Genomic DNA, 23,953 nt, shown 5'->3' with positions numbered 1-23,953 from the left:
AGCGACTTGTTGGTAAATTTTCATCATGGCCAATATAATTATTCTCGTGGCAGTGTAAACATGTCTTTGAGAGGTGAAGACAATGCTGTCTTGAGGTTTAGGGGCTCACACCCTCTTTTGAAAATGATCAAATTTATGTAGCTGTCACGCCGGCGGCCAATGTCTCTCACGAATTCTACGTACCCGACTCCAAATCTTGAACTGTGCGATAAGTTGATTAATCAAAGAGCATAGCAGACATGGCGACGCTCATTTTAAAACGCAGTTTTCAAATACAAATTGTCTTGCTTATCTACGGCGCGGCTTGTTGATGTGACATCCACAATTACAAACTCTAATTACAAACAACGCCATATATCCCCACGTTCTTGATTGGTAAGTACTAAGTATAGCTCTATGTAGTGCCGGCGATAAAATGTATGCGTGTAGCCCAACATCATGTTACCACCGAATTCTTTGAGAATTGAGAAGTCGATAAGTATCAGAGTGACAGTCACATTCGATTAATATCAGTTACAATAAATTCTAAGCTACTTATACGACGAATAGTGTTATCAACGGTGAGGCTTGGCCCGTCTGTGCCTTACCACTCGTTTCGAGCTTTATTTTCGAACAATAAATACCAGTTTTTACAGGGAAAATATGCCGCACACGAGGAATCCCATGTATAGTGAGTTCTAATTACTGCTACCATGATGTCCTGAATTTTCAATTGTGACGTAACAGTTGAATGTCATGTATGGCTCTTTGGGAATTGAGATGGAAAAATAGGGCCAATATGGCTCTTCGGACCAAAAAGGTTCCCGACCACTGATATAGACTATCACGTCACTGAAATGTAGGGTTGAAATTAGCAATTTGACGTCACTTGACTTCACGAGGTTCACGTTGGCGTTCAAACAGAACCTTTCGAAAAGGCTCGCGTTCACACAAACCTGATCCTTTCATAAGTTTACACCATCCCGAATACTAACATAAAAATGAATTAATTTCGATGTGTGAGGTTTGGGTCGCGAGCAATTTTCCCTCTAACCTGCGCACGTGCGCAAATGCGCAGTGCTGTCGCGGTCTCTGCGCACAGAAAATTCAAGTTGCGCACAAAAAATCCGAAGTGATGACCTTTTTTAGTCGTTACGCACTGTTCTCCAAGGGTCTGCGTAGTGAGTTGGTAAGTGTGTGTAGACTCATCAAAAATTAAAGGGAACATTGGTCGCGAGATGCCTACAAAATTCAGATTTGGGTCGCGGTTCAAAAAGTTCAAGAGCCGCTGGCCTAAATGGAAGATTTGCATCCGATATCGTCGACGTATACGGTATGAAGTGGCTAGAACCCTCGAAATCGTCGTCGGTTGAGCGGTTATAGCACGTAAATATATATCATCGGTATGACAGGCGTGTTCCGATGAAACCGTAAAATTGCCGCATAAGGATGTAGTCCTCACTCTTGAGTTTCAAAAGCGTTTCTAAGACGTAAAATTAAACGCCAAAAGTGAGCCCCTTTTTACCGTCCGATTGTGTCTACAATTACGTCTACCACTTTTTACGTTCAAGTTTAACGCTGATGCGTTAATTACCAACGCAGAGCTCAAAATGAAAATCGCTACGCTGTCATGCTGAACAACGACACAGAGCTTGAAATGAAAACGAATTTTATTGCAAAATAACAGTTCATCCATATGCATGCACTTGAAATACCGTCTCATGCTCAACTCAGTCAACTGTCAGGTAACATTGTCGCGCCCCCTTTATCTTAGTATCTCAAAGCAATTTTCACGTCCCCGATTACCATCTTTTGTAAAAACCCGAGAACCATGAAGGTTTTAGGGTATGCAAGGTCCCAGGCATAGAAACAAGACATGAGGTCAATGACCATGCCTAGGATCCCTTGTCCTCTTGTGCATGAAATACTGGTATTATCAACCAATACCCATCCTTGATGAACGCCCGACTCATGGCAGACGATCAGTAGGTGTGGTGGATCCATTTTCGAAGATGCAACTTCAGCTTCATGCCCCTGAAATAACACGAATGCATATAAATCATGCGGCAAGAGTATATATATATATAGTTAACATATCAAATGATGACAACCATTTTCGAAGCACGACTGTTCGAGGTATTGCTGAGCAAGAATAAAAGATAACACTCTTAGCTTCGACTTCAATGCACATATAGCTCAAAAGTCCACACTCAGAATAACGTTTGTAACGAAGTGCTTTCAATCTTTACTTTACACTATATCCCTAAAGCAGGTTTTGGCTAGCGCGTTAGTCGCAAAAATGTACTGTGAAACTTAGCAGGGTGACATTGACTAATACTTGGACTACTGATGACACCCAAGACGCCCAGAAAATGGCTTAGGGGTTTCCCACAAAATCAATCTTTAGGATGAAATATTCTTTCAGCTATACATGTATGAATATAAAATAGTCCTAATATCGATTCATTAGTCGATGATAAACATGATAACTGATCAGGTATAGTGCGCGGCTCAATATAGTTCAAAATAAAATGAAGCTAATGATCATAAGACTTCTTGTTGTGTCTGTACTTCTTTAGTAAAATTACTTCTTTTGTGGTAACCATGCTCATCGCTCATGCAAGTGAGCATGACGCTGTGTTAACGGGAAGTTTTAAAAACGCGATCGCAACTATAATGTTGTTCGCAGACTGTACAAGCCACCATATATATGCCGCAGCATGGCTATCATTGGTCACAGTAACTACTATTGTACGGACGGTGCAAGTAATGCGATGGCGGCTTGGCACTCAGCGCGAGAGGGATATTCTTGTTGCAAAATGCCGCAGACAAACAGGCACTTTCATGAAAACACTAAATTAGATTCGAACTAAAATTAGAGCACAAACACATTTACCCAATTAGATTAGAATTACAATTAGACCACATGGACATTTCCAGGGTTGTAATGACTCGGGTCACGATTTTCTGAGGACTCGGCTTGACACGAGTCATTTGCACCACACCACACAAAACTTTCTCACGGGCCACCAGCCCCTGGCTTAAAGTATCGAGGTAGAACAGGGGTAGCCAACGTGGTAATTGGTAATATATCTAATTGCAACAATCACCTCCTTCCTTAAAACCTTCTCGTCGGCCATATGTGGCTGCTGCACAGTGGGTATCTGTTTGGTTACTTGTGACCTAGAATTATACCTGTTTTACGTCGATGGCGAGCAACGTTGACTTTGATCTTATTCGCCCATCGGTCAATTCTTTCTGAAGAAATAGCAGAGTTCTGACCTCTTTTCTTTCATCTTCTCCCTGTAAAACATAGTTTTAAGAAAGTTAGTACATTAGGTCTTATGCACGAGCACGAGCATGTTAAACATATATTTCTATCGCCTTGCATACAAGATTTGATAATAAAGTATACCCGTGAAAACAATGGCATGAATTTCAAGGCAACGTATAAGAATCATTTGTCTGGTACAGCCCCCGTGAGCGATCTGAATGTTTGAATCCGGCCCGCGATACCAGTTCAGTTTGAAACCCCTGCCACCTTATTCTACTAATTTCCGTCGTATAGGATGTGTTCAGTATGGGTGCGTGAATAATAAATAATTTAGTACTGACCGTTCCTTCCGAAATTGCACCAATCATCTTATCCACAGTAGAGAGCATAATTCGGTACTGCTGCGTCATTTTCGGTGTCGAGCATGATGTTAAAAGCTCAAATTCTTCTCAGATCTGAACATTCAAGTGGAACATTAGCATTTTATCGCCAAGGTTATCACACAATGCGAGTGAATTGAGCACATTCTTGCCTAGAATCCAGATACTCACTCTAGCTTCATATTGGAAAGATACGGAAATTTCTTCAGTATTTCACGAACACTTCGTGTGGGCATATCCGCTATTATTTGGCGACGTGAGCTGTGAAATTTTTTGAACAGCGCGCTAATTTTTGACCAGTCCGGATCATGCTTTGAATACTCTTTTGCCAGAAGTTCTTCGCTGTCAGATACCATCTGGTCATTCCCTTATAATATTCAAAGGCTATCAAAACAGAGAAATGATTAAAATCATATTAGATCAGTGGTTCCCAACGTGGGCGATATCGCCCCCTAGGGGGCGATTTGGCGTTCTAGGGGGGCGAAAATGACGAAGGGGGCGACAGGGGGGCGAAAATGGACAAAGGGGGCGACGGGGGGCGAAAATAGCGAAGGGGGCGATAGGGGGGCGATGACGCGTAAAATTGGCTGACCTTTTTTTTTTTTTTTTTTTTTTAGTCATACACCTAGCAATGCGAAGCGAAAAACGTTATTTTCAGCTTTTTTTTTAGTCAACCCGCCGGTGATTACAGTCTGTATGCCCAATTATCGATGCACAAAATTTGGGGGGCGATGATCGGTGTTGACCTTGAAAAGGGGGCGATTGGTCGAAAAAGGTTGGGAACCACTGTATTAGATGCTACCATCGATTGAACAGAAATTGACGACGGCTGTTTTCTTCTTGTTCTTGAGACGAATGTTTCTCATCTTTTGGGAGAGTTTCTTTGAGAAAAATGTCTGTAATTGAGAAAGCCGTTGAAAGGATATAGGCCAGGTCAAACAACTGGCAATGAACACTTACCCAGGGATGGCGCCCAGCCCCATCATATTGCAGGCAAGGCATGTATACTTTTCGCAAAGATTCCAGGAGAATTCAGTATATTCTCCTTTGGATGTCATATCACCGTGTGCTCGGATGTGGTATGCGCATTCCTCCACCACAGAATTTAGTAAATGACCAGCCTTTCCTTGTTGCAATGCGGATGTAACACGGGCACTGAATTTTGGTAATGTGAATCTCTTTTTGGCTGGAGCAATTCCCAGCCCACTATTGTCTGGAATTTGAGCAATTTCCAGCTCACTATCGTCTGGAATTGGAGAAATTTCCATCTCGCTATCGTCCGGAATTGCAGAAATTTCCAGCTCACTATCTTCTGAAATCGCTAGAACATCCCTGCCCTGAAATGTGATATTACTGAATTTGTGCGTATCGGTAGATTATAGTTATATAATTGTTCATACCAAAACGTCAGTATTTGATGCAGGTGAGTCCTTCGTATTATATTCTACTTGCATCTTCGTGAGTTGAATTTTCTGTAAAATATAGTTCTATGTAACGGTGCATGAAATATTGCCTTTAATAAGTTCTACGCACATCAGGAGTAGATGTCCCTGGATGTTCGAAACCATTATTCTGAGCAGGTACATGCGGCGCTAAATTGGTCTCGCTGTGTTTGACCGACCTCCACTTCTGCAAGACAAGATTATATGATGATGATAGCTCCCATTCCACGATGGGAAATTCATAGCTCACGAATATGGAAACAATATACTCACATCTCTCAGGACAATCAAAAGGCGGCGCATGCCGACTTTAAAATCCATTTCAATGAAATCCTCATCAGCCAGCATGCCGAAAGTCCTGCTAGATACTTCATTTTCTGAAGAAAAAAAAAATACAAATTTACTTTTCACTTCCAAGTGTATGACATGTTGAACAAAGACTCTACTAGCTTCAGCACGACAGCCTTTAAAGACACCACACCTGATCAACACACTTGGTTATAATATACTGGATGTCACCAATTTTGTGACTAATTTGTGGCCACGGATAGTTGAAGTCGGAAACTTTACAGAACTCAACAACATCACTACTTTGTACGGCAAATGCATTGAATTTGGACTCAAAATATAGAACATTTAGGCGACGGTACATGCAAAATATGGGCCCTGATGCATGTACAAAGGTAATAACGCAAATGAACTGCGGGTAGCTGAAATCCGAGAATTTCATCACGAGAAAATCATTCGTATTATAACAAATGTTATTGCATATAGCTTGCGTGGATGTAGCAACATTTTCAGATGAAGAAAGTGTTGAATAGGCGGAAAGTTCTGGGAGCGTACCGGCAAGAACATACGATTCGTTCTTCAATGCATTTACTGGCTTCAAAAAGTCCGATTTTTTTACACCACTGTTATTACGGCAAGGTTTATCTGCACCACCTACACCTTCTTTAAACCCCGCAAGCTGCTGAGCAGCAGGTGTATCACCAATACAAAAGAGCAAATATCCATGCACAATTTTCTTCACTCCATTAACAGTAAAGGTGACGCCTTCTGCTAGGCTGTTCATCGCCGCCACAAAGTTTGCTAACAGAATATTATACCCAGAAAACATTTTAAGATCAACAGATTTGGCAAGACACAACAACTGTATGCTATCCGTTTTGCTTCTACATTTTGCCGGGATGTTTAAAAGCGACCAGTAATATGCCGATATTTTGTGTTTTTTACGGTGGGATCCAATTGGATTAACTATTTCAAATTCATCAAAATAAAGGGAGAATAGCAGGCAGTCAGGGTGACTAATTATCCCAGGATGACTTTTGAGATAATCTCCATGTAAGCAGTCTGTCATGGTATGAAATTCATGAAACGGATCCGGCTTTGAAATGAGAGATTCAGCAGTGGCGTTCAATAGTGCTTCTAACTGCCGCATAAAAGGTACAAAGTAGCCGTATGCAGAAGCTTTCTGGAGCATATAACCATCCCGAGTTGGCGAGTTTTAATATTCTCAAAGCGTGTCCCGAATTCGACACTTTCAGGTTCAATAAGACCAAAATGTTCCTTATAAAAAGTTTTTCTTGCTTCCTTTGTTTGCAACAAGCACAGCAATTATCCGCAGAAATGCTATTCAGCAGATTGACATTAGATGACAAGATATCAGTAAGCCCTGAATCACTCAGTTTATGAATAGTTTTTAGTCGCAACAGTAAAGCTGCTTGACCCAGAGTACCCGATTCGATAGGGCGTGGCTGAACTACTTCTGTCGACGCGGGCTCTACATCAATATAAGAGTCAATTTCGCTACAAGTTCCAGAAGGACTCGGTGGGCCTGCCAGTTACATACTTTTATGTTGCCTGACAACGTGATTCCTTAGCCCCTTGAAGTTGGAAAAACGCAAATGGCAGATTCTGCATGATATTATGAAATCGCCATTATCCTTGTGACGATGCAACAAGTGCTTTGTTAGAGTATCCTGATCAGAACAGAAAAATGGGCATACCAGCAAGCAATCCGTGGTTCAGACATTATCCTACTGAAGTTACATTAACAAAATAGCAATAAAGCTGTGTCAATAGAAGGGGTAAAATCAATATTGGAAATTTATTCATGATTTCAACTTCTAATGTAAACGATTTTGATACCATATTACATACCGTACTGTTTTTGCAAGGAACTTGCACCAGGTTTTACTGTACAATTTTACACTCTGCCGATTGCTACAAATAGCGGTACGGTACCACGAGTTGCACTGTTACCATAGTACGACGCAAAATTCAAGAACAGCAACACTATATCTGCATCTGTGAGCTTTACAATGAACCAAAACGCGTTGCTGCACGTTAACAAATAACAGTCGAGCCGTTGAAATGGAAGACACCATGGCATACCGTTAATAAAGAGAACATATCTAATAGCTTACTGATGTGCGTGATGGATATTCTCAACACTTACCTTTCAATAAGTAGACGTGTCTCTGCTCTAAACCGTTCCCTAACAAATATTGAGCCAATTCGGAATCCATCACGAACCAGCTTGCAATTCGACGCTCGAGGAAAATGTGACAAAATGCGATCCACGCTCTCTGAATTCCCGCGCCAGACACACCATCGACCGCGAGATACCGCATTTCGTTTGAGAGTTTATATTAGGAGATAAGAGGAGAATGAGGAATGAGCACGAGTTATGCCACTCACGCGAAAACACACCTCGCTCTCTTGCTGGAACGGTGTTTACTTCAATATTACCCAACTAAATAATCGGGAAAAAGGCATTTCGTGTTCAAGCATAACGCTTGGAATTTACAGTGAAAAGATATTTTTGGTCTGTTTATGACAGGGGTCGGGAGCCTTTTTTCGTCAAAGGAGCCATATTTACCCTATATTTTGATCAATTATCAAATTTTATCCGCTGTGACGTCACAATCAAATATTTGGTGCGTCGTCATGGCTAAAATTAAACAAACAAAAAAAAAACATTGCAAAATATGTATTAAAGAAGCGTAATGTTTTAAACATGTTTAGTTTAACATGATTTATGTTTTAAGTGCAACCCTAGCTGGAAACGTGTAGGCACATATAGTATATACCCGCAACCTGGTTGTGTAGCCAACACCATACGGAATTAATTCGAAATTGTACTGACAACCAGGCCAGTAACTGCCACACCCCAAACCCCCAATTGGGGGGGGGAGCTCGATGGGGGCCCAAACTTATTTCGTAAATTAACACAAATTATAGAGTTTTTTTGGCAAAATATGCAATATTTAAAGAAATTTGTCGAGCTACGCGCGATTTAATGTTGCCAAATATCTGGGTTATTGGGTACTCTCCCTCCAGAAAGAAGAAATATGCATGGTTTATAGAAATGGGCATTTAGGCGTCGGCCATTACCGCACACGACGCACTAAGATATACACAGTTTTAGGCCACGTAACATGCGACTCCAAGAAGTGTGCCACAACGATCGGCAACAAAACCTGAGCCGAAAATGACTGCCCTTATGCTGACCGAAAACTTCGATATATCTACATAGGCCCATATGTTTAATTGTCCATAGGCGTCTAAATGGCTGGCGCCTCTAATATTTATGTCATGGCAATCTGAACCCCGCAAGACAAATGCCTACCCGCAAGGAAAACATAACGAACGTTTTGGGGGGTCCTTGCGAAATGCTGTAACGGTTCTGTTGACAACTCCTGTATCTAAGAGTGACTTGGTATCAAGCCATAGGTTGATTTTCCGGTTGGATGGCATGGTAGCATTATAACTGTTGGCTTATAGCATTATAACTATAGATCGACAGCATGATATTTATTGCAGCATTAAGTTAGGTGTGGATAGTATACTATACTAGAGTTGTAGTGTAGTGGCAGTTGGTAACCCTTGCAGTATTTAGAGAATTGATGTCAATTGCAATACGTAGAGCAGGGGTCGGCAACCTTTTGCTAGTCACGGGCCAAATTTCGAGTGTGCAACTTTCTGGCGGGCCGGAATTTTTCTTAATACTATATTTTCCGCTCACTTCGGTATATTATCCTACATTGCTGCAATCCCAATCATACCAATCATAAAACACAATTATTTACACTTCAACAACGCAGAATAAATATGACAATTGACGCAGCTTGCTTTGTGAAAAGTTTTCAACTTCTGGTAGCAGTCAGATGAAGCAAGAATCAGACCATATTCTAAATGGGCGTCCGAGATACGTGATCTTTGCTTTCTATTCGTGAATTTCATTGTTCAAAACTATTGCTCACATGCGTACGTTCTACCAAAAATCGATGCGATGTCTTTTGCATCGTTTGATAAGCTGGGATAAAGATCAATTTCAAGAACGTACTCTTTGTCAAAGTCATGCATCGATATGCTCTTTGTATGAAACTTGTCATTCCATCCAACTGCACCGCATTTCAAAAAGTCCGATTTGAAATTTTCAGACAATGGTATTTGTGTCCACATGAAATGGAGTACTGAATAGTCAGAATTTATTTTGTATAGAAGGAATGCCGGAAAAGCGTGAGAATATTCAGTAATTAAATTTCGTATCACAGTTACAAATATAATGTTGGTACTGGGTTTTCTCTCCTCCAGTATGGGAAAGTGAGCATAATTTACTCTGTACTGTTGACATTCCCCGAGTCGCAGATTTGTTTCAAATGCGCCTCAACATCTTATGTATTCAGTCCCGCCCCCCCCCCCCCCCCCCGAAGTTGTAATGTGGCTTATTGGTATGACATTGTTATCGGGTGTGCTTGATGACATTCGATCTACATCAAAACTACCGGCTATGATAATGTCTGTGGATCGAAGGCTTACTCCCCGATGTTTGTATACCAACACATTGCATGCAATGTCACACACCTCCATTTACGCGTATACTGTTGTGGGTAAACAAGCGCGACGTATGTCTGGATGGTATTTTGTCGTGGAAACACAGTGTGCAACATGTTTACTTTGAATATTGCTCATTGGTTTATCGATTCAGAATTGATATCCGGATCCGGTTACATACTTTATCAGGGATTCCGATTTCAAACTGAATGACGAGACATACATTGACCAATAAAGACACAATATAGTAAACATGCGGTGGGAAACTCGACCTGGAGTTGTTATCGCGATGGGTGACATAAATCCAACCGTTTTCCGAACACCGTTATCCACATACCAACCATCGTCGAGGAGGTGTTTTATTCAGACATTTTGACTCTGGAAAATCCAAAGCACGAACCCGGACATCACAGAACTATCGAAGCCTATATTGTCCAATTTTCCAAAACATGCATTTCGGTGTACAAGAGCATATTGTATGTGGTTAACCAATGATATTGATGTGATACGACTGATGTGGGTATACTATGAAACCGGTAGTCCGTGTATGTTTCCGTCACTGTTCGTTGTAATATATTTCAAGGTATCGTCAATACAACAAATACCAAATTGTCAGGTGTGTTTGTCAGATTTAAAAATGAAAATGGTTTTGTTACTCTAGGAAAAGCTAGATGACCAAGAGAAAATGTATTGTTACACTGGTAAACGCCGGATCTCCAAAGGAAAATGATATTTTTACTAAGGTAAACGACGACCCACCAAGTGAAAATGGTTTGTTGCTCAGGGAAAAAATATATTTCCAAGTGAAAAAGGTTTGTTACCCAGAGAAAAAATATATTTCCAAGTGAAAAAGGTTTGTTACCCAGAGAAAAAATATATTTCCAAGTGAAAAAGGTTTGTTACCCAGAGAAAAAATATATTTCCAAGTGAAAAAGGTTTGTTACCAAGAGAAAAAATAGATTTCCAAGTGAAAAGGGGTTTGTTATCCGGGCCAAAAATATATTTCCAAGTGAAAAGGGGATTCTTACACTGGGTAAACGATAAATCTCCAAAGGACAATGGTATTTTAGTTAGGTAACGGTGGACCTCCAAGTGAAAATGATAATTTTACACAGGTAAACGTCAGTTGTCCAAACCAGAATGATATTTTTACTTGGGTAGGTATCTTGTGTTCAACGCTGGTAGTGTGATTGGTCTTGTTAAACGTAGTTACCGAGTTGTACAATTATGAAGGGGCGGAAAATGAAATTGCTATTATGATCGTCAGAAGATTGTTGTATGTAGATTTGACAGTAACCCTATCATCTGCATATGACAAACACAATCATGGCCATTAACTAACTTGCTCGGTCTAGCTAGATCAATGCAAAATAGATGATTCGTTTTTTGAAACCGTAGCGAAGACCACATGTAAATCTATGCGATAGACTTCTATCTCCTTACAGTCAGTCGTGTCGTGTCCATTTTAATACGGGCCCACATGTATGACATGCACACACTAACACCGTAACCAGAAGTCGATGATTTTGATTATTAAAAATATTTCTTGACTACACCGGAATGTCTATGTTGTAGAAAGTAAATACTATTATGGTGTTGTGTGTTTAATGAAAGCGATTGGTTACAAGTATGTTTTGGGAAATTAAATTTATTTTTCTGTATGTGACAGTTTGCGAGGAAATGAAAATAGATTCGTGGTTTTAATTTGATTGTGACTGTGTTGTTTTAATGTACGTTTCAACAGGTAGACTTGACACTGAACAGCAATTCGACCCACAAACCATATTCGTTGTATGATTTGTTACTGGTGTGTAAAGGGTTAGGAATATTTTGAATGATAATATCTACTAGCTGTTTTGTTGTGAGAGCGATCATGTGATGACTCAGCACTTTTCGTTAGCAAAGTAGATTGATCTATGTGAAAGATGTAAGGACCGTGACTAGAAAACATATGTACTTTGTTGTTGGGGAACTGCTATGGCATTGACATAACCCTCTAGGAGTGAGTATGCTTTTCTTTCACGAAAGTTTACGTGACTCCGTTGTAATAAATTTGTGTTAACTAAATTCAGATGGATACCGCAATTGTGCTGGACTTATACATGGTATTCGCATACTGTGCACATATACAAACTTTTGTGTAAACAACTCTGATGTTTCTGTTAGTACTAGTTCTGTGTTGAACTATTTGATTATTAAGATACATGAACACCCATTCAGACAATAAAGGTCTTGTGATATCGAAACAGTTTGTAGAGTCTAACCAACCATTCTTTAGTTTCGTAATGCGAGAATATCGAGTAAAGTTCATTACTTAGTGCGATGTTAATATCCTTCGTACTTTTGTAAGAGTTGTGGGGTAACATACAAAGTAACTAATTGACACAAACAAAATGGTGATATTGTTAAAATGATGCCGCAACAACACAACAAGTAATATTTTGTATCGGGTGTTTGTACTTTAAAAATAGCGGAGTGTGCGATATTTTGGATATGTGTGCACGGTTGTAAACTACGGTTGTTCTTGGGTCTTGCGTTGAGTAAATCATAACTATGTCTAGAATTCAAACACATCCAAGTAAGTTCTTTAGCGACTATGATTACATCTACTTTGACGAGAGGAAATGGAAAAATTCAAATGGATACTACTGACGAACAAAAAGTGCAAAATGGTTTTATCGGATTTAGGTGTAGGATATCTTTTCGATTTCTTTACCAGAGTGTGTTTTACAAATATTTCTAGTACACCAAAGTATAGGGTACATTTATCAAACGTCGTACAAATTGTTTATGCGACGGCAACGACTTTGGGTTACTTGGTTTCGATCCTTTTGTAAAAGATTGTCGGACAATGGTGTTATAATCTTCTGTAATGATCGAGGTACGTGATCAAGTTTCCAATCAATTAATAATCGGACATACGACTTTGGTTTAACGAATCATAATATTTCTAAAATGCTTGCTGGTATCATAAGACACAAATCGAAATTCATATCAATCAAGACCTTTGCATGCTCTGAGTTTTTTGATCGCGTTTATTTCACCTGATAGAAATGAACTTGTATCAATAATAGCACGAAACGCATTTATCATTTTCGGTGTTGGTTGTGTTCCTGATTTCTTTGTTGGTATGCACTCTACAAATAATTTCTGCATACTGAGGTATGATGCGTTTGACGAATATCATAGAAATCGTTTTTTGTGTTGGTAATGACTTCGAGTAGTTTGTTTTTATCATTACAATTACTTTAGAAGATTCAAATGATAATGCATGATCACTACTAGCAACAATACAAACCCATTTTGTAGATTTCAGTGTAGCACATATTTTGATTTTATTAATGCTGCGAGTTTTGTCTAGTAGAATAGGTTGCAGCCAGTAAAGATATTCCAAATTGCTCTTGTGCTGATCAAAGTCTTAGAGTTTAACCTCGTAATGTTTTACATTTAGCACGTACAACAGCGAGTCACTGAAAGGATTAAGTATTGTTCACCCACTTCGACTGGTACTCGATGCCAAAAGTGATATTTTCTAATAACCTTTACCACAACATCGGGTCTAATTATCGTGAATAATTTAATAATCAAATCGTGGTCGAACATTACAAAATCTCATATATCAAATCAATGTGTCAATCCTTATGTTTACAGTATGATACCATTCAATGTAACACCGGCGTTTGATTGTAAGAAATGAATTCTCAACTACGTTGGTCAGACATTCAAATCCGGTATACTCAAATGTAATATGTTAATCTCAAACCACACACCGAGTAGTATTTACTTTGGTTTATAAAATATACCGAGTATTAATTACTTTATCTTACAGAATAGTAACGACTTTTACAGTTGAACAAATAAAAAGACGATTTGGTGGTATATGACTATGACCGAACTTGCTATGGATTTTGGATTGTGGTGATTACTCGCGTAGTCTTGTCTACTTTTCATAAGGATACTTTTTGCTTTGGTTGGGTAAGTTACAAACGGATTGACTTGACAAGGCTTTTTTGTATTTTACTCTTTTGTGTATGGGAAGATGTTAAAATGTTGAGACGTAATACTATTTCCGTACACTCGATTGCAACAAAAAATACCAAGATAACTTGTTCAAGACTTCTTTTGTTTCAAATCAACATGTGAATAATCAGTTATTGTGACAAGTTGAAATATCGTACCGAAGTTGCGAGTGGGAACAGTATGCGATTGTGTAAGTGTGAAGACAGCGAGATGGTGATCGTGTGAATAAATTAATCTGAAACGCAGTGGAGTGAAAGTTTACCCAGCCTATCTGGCAATCCTACTTCAAATCGCGATATGACAAAGTAGGTTGGAAATATTCCGATTCAACTCATCGCATTGCAACTCGATCGTGTTATCTGCAAGCGGTTGAAAAGTTGGAAATGTTTACAACAATGGGCGATATTTCATTGATTGATTCTATTGTGTGTAGTAACCAGACATGGGGTGATTACTTCATGAATGTAATCGATTGCGATTACGATTACTTCTGAATAACGCGATTACGATTACGATTACGATTACAGCAAAATCAGGAACTAGTCGATTATGATTACGATTACATTGGAAAAGTAATCACGATTACTCACGATTACATTTATTTGCTTCTTAGAACTAATATTAGAAGATATATTGGGGACAATATAAGGATTGCGCTGAAAAGACCTAATGAGATAACAACTTTCTTTAAAAATGATGCGTCATTTGCTTGTTACGTCATGATGTACCCATTGCCATTTTTATAGAGGACGGTTTGTCTCTAGATAACTAACCTACGGATAGATACGCAACACCCGTCGCCACGCTTGCTTGCCCGGAGGAAATTACTGCTCAGCAATCTAAACGCAGCATAATTGCTAATCCCATAGCTGACGAACCGCGCGCTTAAATTCAATAAAGTTGACCTTATTTGCAAGCTACTGTTGCACTGATTCCGAAAATATACAATAAAATCAAATCTGGGCAATGGAACCCCCTTGGAATACACCTCAAAGTCTGAAAATCGGCATTGTTCCAAACAATCGCAGCGACGCATCACAATGACCATAACAATGGCCCGTGCGTGGTTGCGATTGTTCAGAACAATGCCGATTTTCAGAATTTGAGGTGTATTTCAAGGGGGTCCCAATGCCCTGATTAGATTTTATTGTATATTTTAGGAATCAGCGCAACAGTATCTTTCAAAAAATATCAACTTTATTGAATTTAAGCACGCGGGTCGTCAGCTATGGGATTTGCAATTCTGCTGCGTTCAGATTGCTGAGCAGTAATTTCCTCCGGGCAAGCAAGCGTGACGACGGGTGTTGCGTATTTATCCGTAGGTTAGTTATCTATAGTTTGTCGCAGCCAAAGATTTGCATTGATGCCAGGTCCGTAACTGCCGCACCCTAGTAGATTCCCCAATAGGGTGGGGAGAGAGCTCGAAGGGGGATAAAAAGTATTCAGTAAAACCAACATAAATTCTAGAGTATTTTCAATGGATTTATTTGAACAAGTGATTTGTGGTACAGAACTTCAGAATAACGCGAAACAATAACTTCATATTGTTAATTTATTCGCTAAAAGCTTTTCGACTAACTCTCATCAGTAGCGAACGTTAGTGATGGGGTGAATCAAATTCGAAATGTAAGAACTATTTTGTCTGTATGACGTAATAATAACAAAAACAAACAACTAGAAGACGGGCTAGATACGGTAGTAACGGTACAAAACAAACGTTAACGAGTACATATTCGGTTATAAATAACCGAAAACACAACACATAACATTAATGAAATATTCCAAGAGTGCAGAGGCGTTCCTTCTGGCGACAGAGAATCGGCTTTCGTAGCTTTATGATCGTAGATTCCAGGACAGCATCTCTTATCCCATCCAGAATGTGCTGATCATTACAATGACAGTCAATTTTCTATACTTGCTCGTGGCCGTTCTCTGTTTCATTTAAAGGTCCTGGAATCTACGATCATAAAGCTACGAAAGCCGATTCTCTGTCGCCAGAAGGAACGCCTCTACACTCTTGGAATATTTCATTAATGTTATGTGTTGTGTTTTCGGTTATTTATAACCGAATATGTACTCGTTAACGTTTGTTTTGTACCGTTACTACCGTATCTAGCCCGTCTTCTAGTTGTTTGTTTTTGTTATTATTACGTCATACAGACAAAATAGTTCTTACATTTCGAATTTGATTCACCCCATCACTAACGTTCGCTACTGATGAGAGTTAGTCGAAAAGCTTTTAGCGAATAAATTAACAATATGAAGTTATTGTTTCGCGTTATAATGGATTTATTTAACATGAAAATTTTCTTCGAGCTTCGCGATTTAAATGTCTTTAGATAGCTTGATTTTGAAATGCATACGTCTTCCCCTCATGAAAGAGAGCATGTCTAATTTATAGGAATAGGCGTTTCGGTTACAGTCATTGCCGCGCCACCACAAACCAAAAGACATGTGCATGTGCAATTTAGGCCAACATGCGTTTTCATAAAGTGTGCTACTAAAGAAAAACCTTGGCCGAAACTTATAGGTTATGAGTGCATTGTCAATAGCCGCGCTGGGTGGGCGTGACTAATAGTCCTGTCCTTTCAATCTCAGCCCACAATGCAAATGCCACCCGGGGCACCCACAGAGGAATAAAGGCATGACCATTTGCGTGTGTGTCTCACGAAGGTTTTTCTTTTAGTCTGCTACGTTTGGGCGACTACGGTATCTTTTGATTATATAACAGAGTGGAAGTCACGAATTAAAAACATGCACTTAAGTAATTATAGATACCAGATGTTATAGTTATGAATTATGTGCCCCCGGCTCTACAGGTAAATCTGACCATCGGGGGCTGAGAGCGGGTTAAAAATGAATAGTAATATTATGCAATTACCAATATTATTAACGAAATTCGGTCTTCAACTTGAATATTGACAGCTCTGTGGGGGCCCAAGACCAACTTTTGGAGTGGGGGGCGAATTTCTCTTTTAATCCTGATTCTGGCTGCAACCCACGCTAGCATGGTATATAAGCGGATGGCTATAGCGGCAGGTCCAGATATTAAGTAAAGAATTGTGAAATAACGATTGGCACCCGTTTCAAGTAAAGTCATATGGGAATAAGCTAAAGTGAACATAAAATTTCGCCTTCAATTTAATACAGATACTGCAAGAACGGCTCCGTAATGATATATATCAGCAGCTGTTGATTTTTAAATGCTTCGTTGTGAAAACCATAATGTTTTATTTGACGAGTACAAAATTTCAAATCTTTGTCCGGTGTACGTACGTACGTACTATTGGCCTACTGCTCGCGCCAAGCAGCAGCGGGCAAACTACGTTTAACTAAGCATAACCAAACATCAATACATAAGTTACTATTTGAAACTAGGCAGAGTGGTAATTAATTCTCCTGCTGAGAAGTGGTGGCGTTTCGAGTGTATTGAAAACCTGATATACAGCACGGCTGGTGTTCTCACAATCACACTACAATGTACATCGAATATCTATTTACGATATGTGGATACTTCTTACGCAATAACGAGCAAAGCTTAATACTTCTGACGTAATAATGATCCGTTGCGATTGAAAATCAGACGTTCATGCTATCACTATCCCGGTATAATATCTCTTCCTTGTGTACGAAGGTTCAGTATATGTCATAGTCGTTGTACAAATAAAAAGTAATCGTTCTTTCACAAAGAAATCGATTAGATAAGGGAAGTAGTCGATTACGATTACGATTACTTCGTAATTTTTTAGAATGTAATCGATTGCGATTACGATTACTTGAAAATGCTGTAATCGTCGTAATCGTTTACGATTACTAATCGCGATTACCCCATGTCTGGTAGTAACACATTAAAATATCGCGATAGTATTTACTGAAACTCTATTTGACAAACGGAAAACTCAGTCGTGAATAGAGTTGTAAGTTTCAAGGATTGTTTCAAAGTATGATCTTGAAATGTGACTGGATCAAAGTTGGTAGTCATGTTTGTCAAACATATTTCAATTCACACTATGTCAAGTCCAAATATTTCATTCTGGATTATTTGGATTTACCTTTAGTACATCTCGCGAATGGATTCCGATACCGTACTATAACATTCTTAATAATACGGATTCAAGGATTTTCAATCAACAATGCCTGAATTTTTTTGGTAATGTTAGAGTTGGCAAATGATTAGTTGCGTGTTTTTGTTAAGCGTTTGATTTCCCAGTAATAAATACAACGATTGTATGTGCATGCTTGCGATTCTTGATTCTCATTGAGTTAGTTGGTATTGATTCTATAGACGTGAAAACAGCAGTGCGGAATGTGCGAATAATCCGATGCGGCCGAATGTTAGCGTCAGTAATATTCAGGTTACGTTTGATACGATAGATCGTGGTAAAAGGATTTCTCAAAGGATTTGAGTTGTGTCGAATCAACACCTTCAAATACGAATCAACTTGATTTGTGTACAGTGAGTTTAATTTCAAGTTGACAAATTGACACATTGATTGAATATTCTCATGATTTGTATCACGCAACTAAAGTCAACCACTCTTCCGAAGTGTCAAAACATATAGCGATCGCGTGCGAGTGCCAAATTGTTGGTTTTCGAATCACAGTCTGCGCCGGTTCTGTTACTCATTACTTATTACTTGATAGTAAAAACCATCGACATATTAAACCGTAGCGATTGGGATGTAAGTAATGACAAGACGCGAAAAATGGCTATGTCTTAGGTGTTATCTTGTGGGCGATCGTAGGATTTTACAAATATTTCACACCTTTTTTTGAAGTGTTAGTATGTGAACTCGGTTATTGTTGGTATTTGAATCGCCGTCTACGCCGGCTCTGTGGTAAACTAATTACTAAAGTAACACCATGCGACTGATTCCTAGATTTAGCAAACTATTTCGCACTGACTGGATTAGTGTAATAATCGATACGATAGTAGCACAAAACAGCTGCACGGGCAACAATTCAGCGCGCGGGTCATTCGAAATATAGGTCGCACGCACTGCGGAATCCTATTGCACAACAAGCCACGTTTCCGTTTGTGCGGTTATTGTTGGTGGCTCGTACATATTCAACACCGCGCGAGAGATGCCTATACTCGAAAGTACGAATCACCGCCACGCCCATAAGAACACATGGTGAATCAGTAGAGACCTTGTAAGAATAAACGACAGATGAATCACCACCACGCCATAAGAACACATGGTGAATCAGTAGAGACCTTGTAAGAATACACGACAGATGAATCACCACCACGCCATAAGAACACATGGTGAATCAGTAGAGACCCTGTAAGAATACACGACAGACGAATCACCGCCACAGCCTATACCCAAAAGTACGAATCACGACCCCGAGTTTTCAATACGAGTCACCGCCGCAGCCTATACCCAAAAGTACGAATCACGACCCCGAGTTTTCAATACGAGTCACCGCCGCAGCCTATACCCAAAAGTACGAATCACGACCGCGTCCATAAGAACCCATTACGAATCACGGCCGAGGGGGGGGGTCTGAAAGTACGAGTCACCACCCCCGGTTTTCAATACGAGTCACCACCCCGCCATAAGAGCCCCAGGCACACCCAGAGCGATCACCTATACTACTCCAATATCAATAGACGAAATCCCAATCGTTTGGTTACTTCACTATTCTTCGAAATCACAATGAAATGTCGGCCTTGCCGTCTGAGCCTCGAGCCATATGACTTGGTTGCAATTGCCGTGAGGTCGGCGATCAGGAGTCCATATAATCTCCGACATATATATAGTGGTCCGAGCCGGGATTCGAACCGCTACCATTGGTGTCGTAACGCTGGTGCTTTACTATTTGCATCAGCACTCTTTCGCGCGTGCTTTGCTGGTTTATAGGCGGATGAAACTTGACACGGCAAAACAATCCAGAACGTGTTGGTGATAGTGAAAAATTTTGCGCCCCCTTATCTTCTAAAAAATATTAGGAAGAGCATCCCGAACTATTGCCACCCCATTGCATTGTTTGGTGCCTATTACCCACTTGAGCCAAGCTCAATCGACTTGGCCATAAGCCTAGATAAACCTTCGACACTAGGTAGGAATCTTGGAATCGAACTCGGTCGGACTCTAGCCTGCAACGCATTGGTGTCGCAGCTGTGGAACGTACCACTATGCCAGTGGTCGAGAACCTATGGCTCGCGAGCCATATATGGCTCTTTTGGGTATAAGATACGGCAGTTTGCCAACTATTTATTTTTGTACTGAATTGATCAATATTGCAGTGATTTTTGGTAAATTTTCATCACGGCTAGAATAATTATTCAAAACATGTCTTTGAGACGTAAAGATAATGCCGTTTTCAGGTTTAGGGGCTCGGACCTCATATTTTCAAAATCATCAAACTTACTGTCACACTGGCGGCAAATATCTGTCGCGAATTCTATGTACTCGACTCGAAATCTTGAATTGTGCGATAGGTTAATTAATGAAAAAGCATAGCCGACATGGCGACGCCCATTTCAAAAGGCAGTTTTTAAGTACACATTGCCTTCCTGATCTACGGCACGAAATGAACTGTTGTGGATGTGACATGCACAATTACAGACTGGAATTACAAACAACTCCATAGCTATCCACGTTCTTGATTGTTAAGTATAGCTTTGTGTTTTACCGGCGATAAAATGTATGCGTGTAGCGCAACGTTATGTTACCGCGGAATATTTTGAGAATTGAGAAGTCGATAAGTCTTTAGAGTTTCGGAATCAGTGTAACAGTCACATTCGGTTAATATCAGTTATAATAAATTCTAAGCTAGTTACGATGAATTGCGTTATCATTGGTGACTGGTGAGGCTTTGCCCGTCTGTGCCGTACCTCTCGTTTCGAGCTTTATTTTCTAACAATAAATACCTACCAGTTTTACAGAGAAAATATGGCCCACACGAGGAATCCCATGTAGTGAGTTCGAATTAGTGCAACAATGACGTCACGAATTTTCAATTGTGACGTAGCAGTTGATTGGCATGTATGGCTCTATGGGAGTTGAGATGGAAAAAATAGGGCCGATATGGCTCTTCGGACAAAAAAGGTTCCCGACCACTGCACTATGCTATATCACCATGAAGGCTTGAAGGCGTTGGGTGGTTTAGCCAGGGTTGTGAAACCTGCTGGAGCAGGACTATCACACACCTTCATTTTCCCGCCGACCGATTTGCTTAAATTAGGGCTGTCAGTTCATGCTTTTGTCCGGCGGTACAAGGCTTCTGTTCGTTGCCACGCACACCTCATTCCGTTCTATACTGCATCGCGCGAAAACCGGCACTGATCCTCTAGGTTCTTAAGCAGTGTTACCTGGAACACCAGAAGTTTCCTGTGTCAGTATCAAGTGCTCCCCATATGTCAGGACACACAATAAACTCATACATATGATTTATGGTGATACGTCAGACTTGGTCGCCATTGGTAGGCGCAACCAGTAGTCCAATTGTGACCATAGTGGTGGTACGTGATGTGCAGTGGCATAAGTGGGGGATTTTGGAGTTCGAAATGGAAACAACGTTCTTCTTAAATGCCAATTCTATATCCAATATTTGAAAGTTCAGTTGCAATGTAGCAACTAATGTGTATCAAACTGTTGCGTTTCGACCGTTTCCAAGGTGAGGTATCCCATTTCTGAACTGGAATCTGAAAGGAAACAACGTCACACTGATTAGCAATAAATATGAATCGTAGTGTTTTCGACTTGCGCGAAAATCTTATTTCAATGGTTGTGTCCGTTCATTTCGTGCACCAGTATAGTCTATAATAATGTACTGGATGGGCATCGTGGTATAGTTTAGTTTTTATGATCAGCGAAAATCTGTAGTTCCGTGAAGCCTAAAGGCTTGTCGTAAGTATTCCCCAGGCCAGAAACGGTTAAGTATAATCAAAGTCACTCAACTATGACAAGTCGCCCGACTAATAAGCACAACGTTACGAGAGTACAGGAGCACAAAATGTTGCACAAAAGTCCGTCGACGCTAACCTGCCGTTATGGAATTCCTTGCTTGGCGACCATATATTTCGATTTTTAACGGTCATTTCTCGATAATTAGTCGGCTGTGTGTGATTTCAAGAAGTACGGTATGTATTTAAACGACTTTAAAACGAAATGTGTATAAAAGGATGACCTTAAAACGAAATATGCCGTATTTATATGCTGCAATATAAATTTCGGCTTAAAGCGAAAGTATTGTTTGTCGGGATGCAAGGTTATTGCATGTCGTGACCTTCCAGTTGTACTTCTACCATAGTCGCACGAATGCGATCTATGCTATGTTGCCCAATGGAACTCAACCCCTCATAGACCGGAGAAACAGCCTACAAGCAGACAACTACCAACCTGCTATGGGATCCCGAGCAGTTTCCACGCCTGAACACATGTTTACAGCAACTTTTAATCGATAGACTAGAACTAAAACATGCAGAAACCTTAATCTTGAAAGTCCACATATGTAAAAATAGGTTTTTTATTGTCTGGCATCTTATACAGAGCCTCGCAGCACATTTCCCAGCATACTGCTTACTCTCTCTCTCTCTCTCTCTCTCTCTCTCTGATATCTGCTTTTCTTTAGCAGGAATTCACAATCTGACAGCAATTTTCCGGGTGATTTCTGAGATAAATCCGTGTATTTGGATAACACGAAAGATAGGTGGTGGTGTCGGTATCAGTTTATTCATATTTTCATATTTTAAAATTTAACAAAAATGCGAATCTTGCAGGCTGACTAGTATTCATTAAGTAGAAACTACTTAAATGTAACCTAGAAATGCTTGAGGACTATTGAGATACTGTTCCGTAGCTATTGTCAGCATATACTTGATGGAGCGATATTAGACGCGTATTTGTCGTACTTTGTGCGCTTTTGATTCTGAGGTGCAGTGCTTTCATTGCTCAGATTTCCATCTGGTGTGTATGACCGAGTATTCATCAAGATCGCATTTTGTTTATCGTGGGCTAGGCTACACGAATATTAACCAGTGCACCAAATAATTGGTGAATTGCACAACCCGCAAGGTAGTATAAACCAATTGATTCACAAGTATCCAACGAGAAACTGCCAACTTTAGAGAGCGAATGCATGCATTCATATTCAGAGTCATCAAATTGGGGTTAGCATCATGGAAGACAGAATTCAGCTACTGTTTCAAAGACGATAGGAATTCCGTTGATCTAGCATGGTTATTCCCCGCATGCAGACCTGAATAAAATTATAACATTAAATGAATAAATAGTAACACAAATAAATCGAAATAAATTTTGGAACTGAATCGCACAAATATGAAAATATCAGGGATGGCTTTTGCAAGCAACTGCTTGTGGATACAATACGAAGTATGTTTGATAGTATAATGCCGGTTTTAACTGGTTTGCATGTATCATAGGGATTTTTCAATTATTGAACAAATGTAATCACTTGAAAAATGATCAAGGTTGCGGAGGACGACAAAGCACAAAATTACGATAAAAACGATTCTTCATCTTCAAGAAATTCAGGTTTTTGAGCTGCATTAGCAAATAACGCCTTGCTGATGCTCTGCGCATTCATAGCAATAAACCAATTGTTGAAATATTCAAAGAAAACTGCTCTTGAAGTATCACAGGTATAGGGTATATAGAGGTGCGACATCAATGGTTGGGTCATTAAATGGTATGCTGTGTACATTCATATTGTGTTGGAATTTCGCAGTATTAATGCGATAACAAGAAGATTTCATTGCGACAGATATTGCTGAATCCGCATTAAACGAAACAATCGTTAGAAATCATTGCCGCTGGGAGCACAACCTGAAACTATCTGGTGTTCTATTTCCGTAATAATTACGTCAACGATTTTGATGTGCGAATGACTTTTAATGCACCGATATTCCACTCCACAAATAGCCATAACAACGCGGAAATAAAACAATACTCGTACATACAGATATGGCCTGCCTCCTAAAACAAAACATATAATATTCGAGCTATATGTTGTATTCTACCGTCGAAGTATAGCGAAAATAGAAGCAA

The 23,953-nt window shown here is 39.8% G+C and overlaps 3 protein-coding genes across 5 annotated transcripts in view; 1 reads left to right on the top strand and 2 right to left on the bottom strand.

The window, feature by feature from the left end:
* Positions 1-23,953, top strand: part of LOC145435566 (uncharacterized) — a 140,604-nt gene that overhangs the window by 78,580 nt on the left and 38,071 nt on the right. The window lies entirely within an intron of this gene.
* On the bottom strand, positions 1,747-3,734 carry LOC145435553 (uncharacterized). The gene is made up of 3 exons (XM_080312825.1): positions 3,595-3,734; positions 3,175-3,282; positions 1,747-2,013 (listed from the first exon to the last, which is right to left on the bottom strand). Exons 1-3 carry the CDS (start codon positions 3,661-3,663, stop codon positions 1,750-1,752), a joined length of 441 nt encoding a protein of 146 aa, XP_080168951.1. The 5' UTR covers positions 3,664-3,734; the 3' UTR covers positions 1,747-1,749.
* Positions 4,496-7,733, bottom strand: LOC145435358 (uncharacterized). Its single transcript, XM_080312638.1, has 6 exons — positions 7,534-7,733; positions 5,338-5,452; positions 5,167-5,254; positions 5,034-5,105; positions 4,594-4,970; positions 4,496-4,529 (listed from the first exon to the last, which is right to left on the bottom strand). The coding sequence occupies exons 1-6, from the start codon at positions 7,706-7,708 to the stop codon at positions 4,496-4,498; spliced, it is 861 nt and encodes a 286-aa protein (XP_080168764.1). The 5' UTR covers positions 7,709-7,733.

The sequence above is a fragment of the Botryllus schlosseri genome, chromosome 3, assembly GCF_051294905.1.
Source record: "Botryllus schlosseri isolate E-star chromosome 3, Bs_hap1, whole genome shotgun sequence".
NCBI classification, from domain to species: domain Eukaryota; kingdom Metazoa; phylum Chordata; class Ascidiacea; order Stolidobranchia; family Styelidae; genus Botryllus; species Botryllus schlosseri.
Note: the sequence above shows the minus strand (reverse complement) of the source record. Positions and strands in the feature narration are given on the sequence as shown.

Excerpts from the sequence above, each read along its gene's own strand:
- LOC145435358 (XM_080312638.1), bottom strand. The coding sequence starts at position 7,708 with ATGCGGTATCTCGCGGTCGATGGTGTGTCTGGCGCGGGAATTCAGAGA. Across the intron at positions 4,971-5,033 it reads CATCAAATACTGACGTTTTG|GGCAGGGATGTTCTAGCGAT; the intron begins GTATGAACAATT and ends ATCACATTTCAG. Across the intron at positions 4,530-4,593 it reads GGGCTGGGCGCCATCCCTGG|ACATTTTTCTCAAAGAAACT; the intron begins GTAAGTGTTCAT and ends TCTCAATTACAG.
- LOC145435553 (XM_080312825.1), bottom strand. The coding sequence starts at position 3,663 with ATGACGCAGCAGTACCGAATTATGCTCTCTACTGTGGATAAGATGATT. Across the intron at positions 3,283-3,594 it reads GTGCAATTTCGGAAGGAACG|GGAGAAGATGAAAGAAAAGA; the intron begins GTCAGTACTAAA and ends TATGTTTTACAG. Across the intron at positions 2,014-3,174 it reads TCGCCATCGACGTAAAACAG|GGGCATGAAGCTGAAGTTGC; the intron begins GTATAATTCTAG and ends GTGTTATTTCAG.